This window comes from Diadema antillarum, unplaced genomic scaffold, assembly GCF_040938485.1.
Source record: "Diadema antillarum isolate AM-2024a unplaced genomic scaffold, OU_Dant_1.0 seq00001196_RagTag, whole genome shotgun sequence".
NCBI classification, from domain to species: domain Eukaryota; kingdom Metazoa; phylum Echinodermata; class Echinoidea; order Diadematoida; family Diadematidae; genus Diadema; species Diadema antillarum.
In genome coordinates, this window is record NW_027271991.1 from 170,617 (window position 1) to 183,063 (window position 12,447).

General features: G+C 38.5%; 1 protein-coding gene across 1 annotated transcript in view; it reads right to left on the reverse strand.

The window, feature by feature from the left end:
* LOC139744614 (uncharacterized) overlaps positions 1-12,447 on the reverse strand; it is a 34,916-nt gene that overhangs the window by 7,839 nt on the left and 14,630 nt on the right. Inside the window, exon 9 of the mRNA XM_071655044.1 lies at positions 8,920-9,102. Coding sequence (XP_071511145.1) covers positions 8,920-9,102 — 183 coding nt within the window. The remainder of the gene's footprint in view (positions 1-8,919; positions 9,103-12,447) is intronic.

Genomic DNA, 12,447 nt, shown 5'->3' on the forward strand with positions numbered 1-12,447 from the left:
GGTTGATTTGTCTTAGTTTGTTTTGCTTTGTTTATGTTGTTATGTTCCCGCAAAATGAGATTTTGCAACAAAGAGATATGCCTTTATGATGTCGACAAGCAGATGCGTATGTAATCTGCTGTAGATTTTCTGGTGTGCTTGTTACATATTACTTAGCTCTGGAAGCATGTCGCCCAAGAATGATAAAGTATCAAAAGAAAAAGCAAATGTAATGTGTCAACTTTTTGGGGATATCCGCGTAAACACCGCGAAGGGACCCAGTTGCATCCGTGCTCTTCCTTGATATCCGTGTTAGCTCCGTATCGTTTCCGCTGTGGTCCGCGTTCATTCCTTGTCTGTCCGTGTAGGCACCGTACTTGTCCTTGTAGCTTCCGTACTTGTCCGTGTAGACAACCAGTTGGGACTGTATTCACACCGGCATTGAAAGGAAAATCGATATTTTGCATGCCGGAACACCACGGATAACGATCCGTGGTCATCCGTGAAGCAATCCGTGAAAGTGTAAAAAGGGGCTTGTGATGATATTAAAAGATGGTAGCTACGAGTTGTAAGGAAACTTGACTGTTAGTGATATAACATTGTTTGGCATCAGGTGGTGAGATTTTGTCCGACTTCCAAACGGGAACTAGACTAACATTCTAATACTTATTTCAGCTGGTCGTCGTTCTTTGTCAAACTCCGTTAACTTCTGTCATTTTTGTTGCTGTAGAATACATTGATATTTGTGTTCTTTGACACACCATTGAATCAAATCTTTGTATTTTAACACCGGGTTTGCCTTTTTATTCTGTTGCGGCATTTATTTCAACTGGTCGTCGGCCTTCGTGATGGTTGTAATATAATTGCTAAAATCTATGTCGTCCTGTAATACTTAAGAGCTGGAGGATAGATTCTGTCCAGCTTTCAAACGGGAATTCGACTGCAGAACTTGTTTCAGCTGTCCTTTCACGGCTGAGTGCGAAGAAATGGTCGCCAAGAAGGTTGATGGTAGCTACGACGAGTTGTAAAGAAACTTGACTGTTATTGATATAACAATATATTGTTAAGCTTCAGGTGGAGAGATTTCTCCTATTTCCAATGGTTTGTTTCATTACATATTAAAGATATTTTCTTTCAGTTACATGCATTCTTTCAAACGTTGGGGTAAGTTTACAATTATGAATGAGTATCTTATGCTTTGAATTGCACCATGTGCCCATTTCTATGCAAGAGCCAAATTTTCCTTTTCTTGAACTTGTTGGACACCTCAGTGTCTATATAGAATAGTTATTTCAGGCTAGAGAGGCGCATCAATTTTGAACTTTGTGTTGGAAAGGCTATTGTCATCTTAAAGACGACTTATAATGTCGCTCAAATCGACTGGAGCAAGCCCTCTTACGATGCATGCTCGGATCTACAAAGACTTTATGGTCTAGTGCTCCGACATACCCAACAAAGAGACGGGACGAAAAGCATCGATGTCTGTTTTCTCTGTTCTGTCCTCACCCTTTCCTCTATTCTTCTATCATCCCTCCTCTTCCATGATATCCCGCCTATCATATAGGCTAACACTAGAGGCGCCTGCCCCCGGGAAAGGCCGAGACTTCACCGGCGTCGGCGGGCGGGTCCTCTACCTGCTTGCCGACGGGAACGGCGTAACCCTGCGTGTCGGTGCAGGAGTATAGGCAGGCGATATCTTTTCTTAAAACGTGTCCCCTTTCTTTCTCTGTAAATATCTCGTTTGTAAATATATATATATATATATATATATATTATTATTATTATTATTATTATCATTATTAGATTTTGTGAATAATTAGAAGTACAGTGTAGGTTTTTATAATTGAATTTAAGTGTATATTTAAATTGAATATATTTTTTGGAGTAAATTGCCCACCCGGCACACCCGGCACACCCGGCAGAGAGCTTCACAAAACTAAAAGAACAACATCAGCATCGGTGGTACACAGGATGTGGTTGCTTAGGCGACGCTTTCTATTGTCGGGATGGGGATGATGATGTAGGCGACGCTTTCTATTGTCCGGATGGGGATGAAGAAGGTTCTTTTATAACGTGAAACGTTCAGCGTAGCAAACTTAATCTCCTGAAAGTAGATAGCGGGAGTCCATTCAAAAAGAAACTGCCGCGTACTGTTGACGTGCTTGTACATTATACGAAAAAGCTATTCTTGCTTGTTGTGATGACTACACGCTGGCACAGAGGTATTCACACTGTTGCTGATCACTTGATGATCTGACAATTAACCTACATGTTGCATAATATTTTAAATGGGCAAGTGGAAGTTTGACGGAAATTTGTATACATTGCTAACCATTCTCCTTTCGTCCGTGTATATGAACTCGTCAACATAGAATGAAATTTGAAGATTTGGCGCCTAATATATTTGAACCGAATTTTGGAATATAGTGCTTCAGGTTCTCTTCCTGCAGATGTTAATCCCACAATGTCGATCAAATTATAAGACAGTTAATCTTTCTGAAGCGGTGGACACACAAAATTGTCATGTCAGTGATCATCCTAAGAATGATGTGTAAAGAAGACGAAGTTTAACCTTGCCTTTGGTTTTGTATTGTTTTACCGCTTAAGTTGCAACATGCGAACACAAGGTTTTACTGTAAAACGAGGAATAATTGCGTGCATGATAATTTTGCAAATTTCCCGAGAACCAAGAGATTAGCATGCAAGTGGAAGTTCTTGCCTACACTATATGCATTGAATGCCAGCGACAATAAGCATAATTATTATTTATGCCACGGATACTTTAATGATATTAAGAATCGCAAATCTTCAGTATTGCAGGGATGAACCATAAAAATCAAGCATAATCATGACTGTTTTATGCCAAATAACGTTTTTTTTCTTTTTTTTTTTTGTTTGGGTGTTTTTTGGTTTTCCTCTTTTTTTTTGGGGGGGGGGGGGGGGCGAGGGCATCGTGGCACGGTGGATATTTAAGCTTCACGACTCCCAGTCGAAGGACCCGAGTTCAATTCCCTCCCCGCAGCGATTACGTCCTATTCCGTCCTATAGCAACTCTATATACGATAATAATGTCAGGCGGGCCCTCTGATAGCTAGAGCACTGATAGCATTGAAGAGGCTACTCTAAATAGAGAAGACTTTTTTGCAATTATCATCGTTGTTATCGTTATTGTTATTATTATGATTATTGCGGGGTTGGTTTTTTTTTTTGGGGGGGGGGGAGGGTACTATTGCTACAATATCATTAGTCTTGCATGAATGCGGTTAGGATATGTTCTACCTCCTATCTCTTTGTAACATTCATCTATCATCTTCACAACAAATTTCAAGACATCATTATGTTTGTGTCATGTACTGTAAAAGTGGATATTTTCGCGCGACTAATTTTTCGCGTTTGGCTGGGTAAGAAGAGATTCGCGTGTTTTTAATTCCGCGGAATAAAGACATCACGCACAGGAACATACAGCAAGCAAAAAATATTCACGTGCTTTTATTTTCACGCTAGTTTCTGGTTGCGCGAAATTCGCGAAAATTTCAACACCGCGAAAATTTCCACTTTTACAGGTAGTAACTAGTTAGTAGGGATATTCATTTCACTTTGAAATACTGCGATAGTAATTGACATAATCAGACAATGATTATTTTTTTTTTAGTATGGCAGGAAGGGCTCATCGTGAATCCAAAACCCAAAGAGAAGTGCGATTTGAAATGGCTGAGATATAGGTGCCCGCCTTTTACAAGAATCGCTATGTTTCACTTTGTTTCTGGACATCTCTACCATTTCAGAACCGATCTTCACCAAATGAAATTTGATTTCCTGTCAGAATTGTATGCTCTTTAATATTTCTTTCTTTTCAAAGTATGTTGTATCTGTAAAAAGGCTAATAGCTGAATCCTCATCTCAACCAATTATACTATTTCATGCTTAACACCTTGAATATGCTTCTCTGCCCCTCGAAAAAAAAAATGCGGACAGTTCATCAGCATGTAGCACATTGATTTGAAATAACTGCAATACTGAGGCTGTACTTTTTTACATGTTTAGATTGGTTTCTTTTTGATAGCAGCGGAATAGTGTGCAATGAAAGCCGATTTATGGATGTTATCATAATAAGTTATCGAGTCTTATACGATACACTGTTACCTGTAATCTTTAATTATAATTTTGCGATTTTCGTCTTTTACGTTAACTTTCAGTATATATATTATGTATCAAAATGGACATGCGCCATTTTAGATATTGAATAGAGTTATTCTTGACTTTAGATATCAAATAGAGTTATTCTTGACAACGGTTTGTTACATTAAACATATTCAAAGTGCTTTTTTTCAGTACCATGCATTCTATCAAATGTCTAGTAAGTTTACAACTAAGAATTAGTATGCTTAGAATTGCACCATTGGCCCATTTTTATGCAAGAGCCAAATTTCCCTCTTTTTTGTACGCGGTGGACACCTCAGTGTCTATATAGAATATGAGAATGATAGTTATTTCAGGCTAGAGGGGCGCATCAATTTTGAACTTTGTGTTTGAAAGGCTATTGTCATCTTAAAGACGACTAATGATGTCGCTCAAATCAACTGGAGCAAGCCCTCTTATGATTCATGCTCGGATCTATAAAGACTTTATGGTCTAGACATTCCCAGTAGTATACGCGAAAGAGACGGGACGAAAAGCATCGGTGGTACACAGGATGTGGTTGCTTAGGCGACGCTTTCTATTTGTCGGGATGGGGATGAAGAAGGTTCTTTTATTATGTGAAACGTTAAGCGCGTGGTCATCTTAATCTCCTGAAAGTAGCTAGTACAATATAGGAGTCCATTCAAAAAGAAACTGCCGCGTACCATTGAATTGTATATCAGAGAGGCTTACAACCTGTTTCTTTTCTCGGACGAAACGCTAAAGCAGTCCTGCTTAGCGACGGCGTTCACGCTCCATCTCACGCACTACCTTGAGAAGGAATAGCGATACCACGCATGATACATGAAAACATGTTTAAAAGGCGAGAAAACTAATGAAGTTTAAAGTTGACTTCTCCTTCCTCTTTCAATGAAAACAGAATAATTGAATAGATCTATTGAAGCGGATTGTCACTGCTGCGAACGATCGCCATAGCATCGTTAGTCTTGCGAGCAAATCGAAATCCTAATACTTTTATTTTTGCCTGATAATATGAGTAGTAACCCTTTAAAGGACTCGTAAATTCGACGTTTCAAACAGTATAGTAAAACAATGAAATGTATTTCAAAAACATTTGGATGCGTTGGGTGTTAGCATTTAATAGCATCCATCTGCATTTTATTTTCCGTCCGTATTGCACACAGAAACGCAAGCAAACATTATACTGTGAATACGCTGTAAAGCATCGTATCATTATTAAAAGTGTATTCATTCTTCTTTTATTTTCAGCCTGCTTGAAGTAGTAGTCAAACCATGTGATCAGTTAGGCAGCCTATGTATAAAGATAGTCGTTACTCAATATTCGTTTGATTTGTTACTGTGTGGTTACGATTACGAACGTTGGTTATGAGTCCGAAACACTCGTTCATATTGAACTACATGTATAAAGGTCAAAGCTGTTTCGATAGTATAGCTCGGTACGAGTTCAAAACGCAATCGAAATCATCAGAATGCTATCATAGGCGGAAATTATACCTGTGGAAAACTTGTATTAAATATAGGTCAATAAAGATTGCCACATCCAATCTCCGTAAAAAGTTTTGATTCATGCCATCCTCTGAGCATTTTGAGATATTTTGCTTGTGTTTTGATTATGTTACGATTTAGGTTTGAACTATGAAAATTGAAAGGTTTGGTTACCTCAACGATGTCGCAGTTCCATTAACCATGATGTATGGGTAAAGGGAATTCATGACTTTATAAGACTAATCCTTGCTAAATTGAAGATCAATTCTTTAAACCATCACTTATGTCTTGTAAATAGATACGTCTGTAATCATAACCAAAATGCCTTAGGAGACAAAAATCATCAAACGTTTATAAGCGTCATCCGACAAATTTACAATTGACAATGCGAATGTATGATTGCCCCATTTGCATGTAGCTGTAAGCTATCTTTACGTTGAAGTTAACTTCCCTCCTTGAGAAAAAGAAAAAAAAGTCGGGTTTTCGCCAGAGGTACTTATTAGGAAACGGTATAAAAACAATTATCAAGAGATAACCTATACAAACATGAAACAAACGCATATTCTGTTCGTTATATGCATGGATCTGTTTATTTGTTTGTTTGGTCATTATTTTAATGGCATTGATCTTGTTTTTTTAATGGCATCGGTCTTGGTCGGGGAAAGATAACAAAAAAAAAAAAAATGTATCACTCTGTTATCAGATCAGGATGATTGCGAGAAGGGTGTACATGTATTCCCGCCTTTTTTTTATACAGGCAAACAATAAAAGCTTTGTATGCTATTATAAAAGCCTGGAGGCAAAAGGCAGTTTCAACGTTCAACTTATAGTAACCATAATTTATCCAGGGCTCGACACTAACGGTGGCCCGGTGGCCCGGGGCCATCAAAAACGCACATCGGGCCACCAAAATTTCAGAAATGAAGACTTTGGTGGCCTGATCGGGCCACCAAAAAAGGACGGATGTTTACCTTTGGGCCACCAAAAATAAAAGTTAGTGTGGAGCCCTGGTTTATAGGACATAAAGTAAGTTAGCGTCTCACTGACTGTGGTTCTTTTGTTTTGGCAAAACATGAACACAAAGGGGGTCTGAATTTTTTTTGTACATAGTACTTGTAGCAGACATTTATGCAGATTCTCCAACAGCATCGCTCCATTACGTCACTTCCTGCTATCAATGGAGAAGAAAGGATGATGGCTGCTTGATTATCCATTCCTTGAGATTGCAGGAAGCTCACCTTTCTTGTGTGTGTGTTTCGTTGTGTGTGGTTCTGTGGTACTCTGTTACAAGGCGTGAAGTTCCGAGTCTTTTCATTCTGATTACACATTTCAATACAGGCAACTGATTCGAGTTTCGCAAAGCTGTTGAGGCAAATTCTTTGAACACTTGACCTCTGAACTGTCAGGTACACGTACTACACGAAAAACATTCTTATTTAACAAACACATTTTGTGTAGCGACAAAGCTTTCTGTCATTTTCTCAAATAGGCCCTACTTCTAAAAGTGCTCAGATGAAGAGATTTCACAAAGAGAACACGAGTTAAAATGGGCATCAGTTATTGTTCCGATTTCTCTCCCTGCCGGCAATAACTTATTCAATAAGTCTTTGGACTGGGAAAAGTACACATTATATTCATTTGGCGAATTAGCGAATGAATTATTGCACGAATTGTCTTTGCGAAAAGGAAATTAACCTTGTATATCTCCAAAGATAGATTTTGAACAGCCTGTCACATAGTAGGGAACAGCTGATTATTATCATTATTTGAATGAATTATCTATTGATGAAGCAAATAACCTTTGTCAATGTACACTCGGAGAGCTTTCGTAAGTTCGCTATTTTGTGTTTTAGCTGTTATAAAATATCTCACATTATATATATACATACATATATATATATATATATATATATACACATATCGTACTTTGTGTCTACACTTTTCAAACGCCACTATTCCATTTTATTCTAAAAGTCGGACTTATTGTGCGGCATAAACATTTTGTAGTCGCACACGTAGCGTGCTGTGTTTGGATTCCAAGATTTCAATAAACTGCACGAGAAGAAAACCCTAACTGCACTGGGGGGGGGGGGGGGGAGATCTTGGGGGGGGGGGGGCCTTGAGGCCCCCCCCCCCCCCCCCCCCCCCCGTCTTTCGAGCTACCAAAATAGCCCAGTCTTTTTAGGGTTAAAACGAGTTTTCCCCGTCGATATGATTATCATTTGGGCCTAATACATTCATTTAAGACGTGAAATACCTACAGCCAGTGACGTCGTTGGTTGTCTTAAAAACCATTTTGCTGTTAAGATGAAAACTCTTGACATAATTTACGTATTTACATCATAATTATGGACACAACGCACTTATACCCACACAAACACACTTTGAGAACGAATGGTACATTGAAACCGAGGTTCGTGCACTCTCGTACCTCCACTGCAGGCGTCATCAAACCGTATGCAAATATTCAAAATCACTAAAGAATAATAAGAAAATAATGATGATAGTAGAAATAACGATAATGATTTGATACTGTATCATTATGCCATTTATTTCTACTTAATATTTATTTCAAGCCAAGATCAACATATCATCAATATATGTTTCCTTGATTATAAATGAAATGAATGGACATGAATTATATTTGCCAAACTCTTTGTTCGTTAACCCGACACATGTATGTGTGTCTGTGTGTCTTTGTTTCAGTAACGATATCCTTTTTCTTCTCCTTTTCTATGGTAAAAAAAAGTGTGTACAATGTTTACTTCCTGAGAATAGTACAGCGCCACTTCCACATCGTTACCGTATTTAGGGATTCCCCACTGACCTCTCTTTCACTCTCTCTCTCTCTCTCTCCATCTTTCTCTCCTCCACCCCTAAAGCCACCCCTCTCTCTATGCTTGTGCAAGTTGTGTTTCATGGCAAAAAAAAATGCATAATCAAACCTATTGGAGAGAAACATTGTATTGTCAGTTAAGAAAAGACTCGGTAAAGTCCATCCGGATAACGGAAGAAACGCAATGCACTCGATTTTCATACATTTTTCATTGCATGAAAAGTGTTCATACCTATGCTTTCGTTTATACATTGAAAGTCATAATGTTAAGGAGGATTGGAGTTACAAATAACTTTTGTCAATATCAAGTAAAATAGGATTAATTTGGTAAAGGAGTTACTACAGTACCGTACAATACAGGCTCTTTTTCATTTCTCGAAAAAAAAAACACCCCACACAAATACAGCCCTCTCCCAACAATAAATCACTCATATCAATTACAGTCAAGTACTACATACCTGGCATGATGATGCTAAGGTGGCGGCTGTTGAGAAGAAGCTATCGGGAAAGCAGGGGCACATCAGGATGAATTTCGAAAGACGTGGCATAGTACACACCCATTGGGCCAAGTCTTCTCCTACAGAGGAGTGCATTAGAATATCACCATCACTGCTGCTAAGAAAGAATTCCAGATCTTCAATCTGAAGAAAATAACGGAATCGAAATGTGAAACTAAAAAAGAGAGATTAATGAAATGGTGTGAAAATGTGAAGAGGGAATAATTGAACACGAAGGGGAAAAAAACGTTGTAGAGGTAGATAGAAGACTACCATGTGATGTAAAGGTCGGATACTTTCAAGCTATAGACGTAAGATCGAGCTATATTATTTTTTACTTAATCAACTCACTAACATGATTATGTTGCGATAAAATTAATAACGACGTTAATGAAAGCAGTATAATGTATTCTCCTTTATACACAGGAGTGTACAGACCCATCCAGCTGAGTCAGTGGATGAAAGATGGCTTCGTCATTCCCTACAGTCCATGATCCTCATACTTAATGGCAGTTGATATCACTTGACTTCCTACACTGTTCTTGGTCAGGTTCGGACCGATACATGTATTGTCAGTCACAACGATCCAAAATTAATGTACATCGAATGAATCAAAGTAAAAATGATAACGTGAAACATTATTAATAATGGGTGAAATTGTTAAAAGAGTGAAATGGTCTTTGTGGACTAAAAGAGGCGGGACAGCTAGGCGAAATAGTCGCAAAGTCTCCTTGAACACAGACAAGACATGCAAGAGGAGTAAAGTCGCTCGATATCTTTTTTTTTTATTAAGAAAGCATTCGCCAAAGTAGAGAACATAGTTTATTGTTGCCTAATCTGGGCGGTGAGTTGGCTCAGTCGGTAGCGCGTCTGCCTCACAATCACGCGGCCCGGGTTCGAACCCGAGTCTGGACTGAGCAATGTTGTGTGTAAGCATACCGTCCCCTCCAGCAAGAGGCAAAACGCTCTGTCCCTCGGATAGGATATTAAATGCAGGCCCCCTGTATGAGCAGGCAACAACTCATACACGTAAAAGATTCCGCTTCATTCATTCATCGCAAAGAGCAGGGTTCTTAATCCGGTGAAGTGGTTCCACCTCACATCCAGCTGGACCCCAAGGAAGACCAGCTTAGCGTAGCTGGATATGGGCTATCCAGCCATCTTCTCACATGGAAATGAACAAAAAACAAACAAACAAACAAACAAACAAACAAACAAACAAACAAACAAACAAAACAACCAAGAGGGATATGTTGTAAAGTGGAAAATCTAACATTGAAATGTAGCTATCAAATGCAAGCAGGGTACAACGTACTGTCTGATTTATTGCATATCGTTATTCAAAATATTATATTACCGATTTAACCAGACTCCCCGACTGAACTGAAAGAAAAAGTTTGATGCATAGAATAGAATGAGGACAGCAAAATTGTTTTTCAAGAAAAAAGAACCCAACACTTTCAAGCAAAAACCAAGTGCATCAAAGGAAGAAAGCAATGAAGTAACACTTCTAATTTCCTTCTTTCTACTACATCTACAATGTTTGTCTCCACATGAAGCAACTTCCACATACAAGCACGCTCACGCTGTACATTGATCACTTCTGTCTGTCTGTAATTGCAGTCAAACTCGTACAGTGCGCTGCTCCCTGGCAAGTTGCGATCTGGGTTCCTGGTGTATACATCTATAGTACACTTTCATTGTTATTCAAGCAGTTCAAAGGATCATCTTATCAGGTCAACTTTATTTTAAGTATATTTTGTCGATATGGCTGCCTGACGTATCTTGCTAAGTCGACTTCCTAAAACTCATGTTGTCATGGTGACATAATAATCTTCCAAGTCTGCTTCCTGAAAATGAATAATTATCATGGTGACACAAATCATCTTGCTATTCAAAAGTCGTTTCCAAATGCAAGCACAGGTGTAAATCTACCGAAGGTACTTACACAATTTCAACAAGTACCCTTCAAAAAAATGTGAATGTCGTCATAGCAACATGAATCACATAGTCAACTCGACTTCACGAAGTCGTTAAGGTGACATAAATCATATTGTTGAGTATTATGATATGTAGTTACAAATGCAGTCAATTCTGTCTATAGCGGCTACCCAAGTGAAACAACAAAAGTGGCCGCTATAGACAGGTCTGTTGCCATTTCAAATTTCAACGCTTGCATTGTATTATTATCATAAAGTACCTCATGTTATTCTTAAAAATGAAGTAAGTTTGCATGTGCATCTATTATAATGGGTTATTCTACAATTTACTTCATTTGATTTGTTTTTTTGTTTAGCCTATTTCTGTTCTTTTGATTTTTAGAACAGCATTTCGGGCCTGAAGAATTCCACTGGTTCATACCGGTTTACATGAACGGGGTTCACGAATGAGTGTGAGGGGATTGATATTGTGCGAAGCTGACGTAACCGACAAACAATACTCAGACGAGTAGGCTTACCCTATCTCCTTTGTTCAAAGGTATGTTAATCATCAATTAGTCGGCATTTTGGTCAAATTCTACGATGTTATTAGGAGCTGTGTCTTGGCCTTTGTAGCATCTATTTAGAGCGGCATTACATGAACCTAGATCTAGTCAAGTTAGTGGTAAGACGAGCTGCGTTGATTTTGTTAATCATGTCTCGGTACAATTTACGCAATGACAGTGAAAGCCAACGTATAGTCATGGCTGATTCAACGGTTCAGCTAAATTTTTGTGGCCGCTATACGCTGGTAGATATTTACCACGGGACACAAAATGAGTGGCCGCTATCCACGTTGGGAAGATGACCGCTATATAAACGGTCTAATACAGAAATGTTGTGCCTAGGCTTTTTCATTGGCCGCTATAGACAGGTTGCCGGTAAGACGGGTTTCATTGTCGTTCATTACAGCCAAAATGCCATTTTTCTTGACGAAATGACGTGAAAATGACTATCGAAACAAGAGGTTGGAAATACTACGAATAAAGGAAATCACACTTGTATCGACCTTTGCATGAGGGCACTAACTTGTAACTTGATAGTATTATGGATAGCGAGTTTATTGAAAAACGTGTGAAACATCAACGATGTACTTCACCGTGAGGGATAAAGAAAATTGTATCTCCCCGCTTTCATCTTTCTGTTATGCTACGATATCGAGTGGCTGCTTACGGTGTTTGTTGTCCTCTAAAATGAGTTTTGTTTTGCTTTGTTTTTTAATGTTCATATGATATCCCAAGATCATCAATTTTACCAAATTGGATTTTGCCGTTCGAGAATTCGATGAATATAAAATACGTTGTAATTTCTTTTTTTCCTGATATCAAACTTTCCGATGGTGATGTTAATATGAAAACACACAAGGTATTATTCCCTAAGAATCAGAGAAGAATGCATCATGAATGTACTGTTTATTCATTCTTTTATTTTGATACAAATGATAAAACGTGCTGGCTCTCATTTTGGTATTTGTGACCGTACATCACAAAACGAACAAAAAGTCGCACAT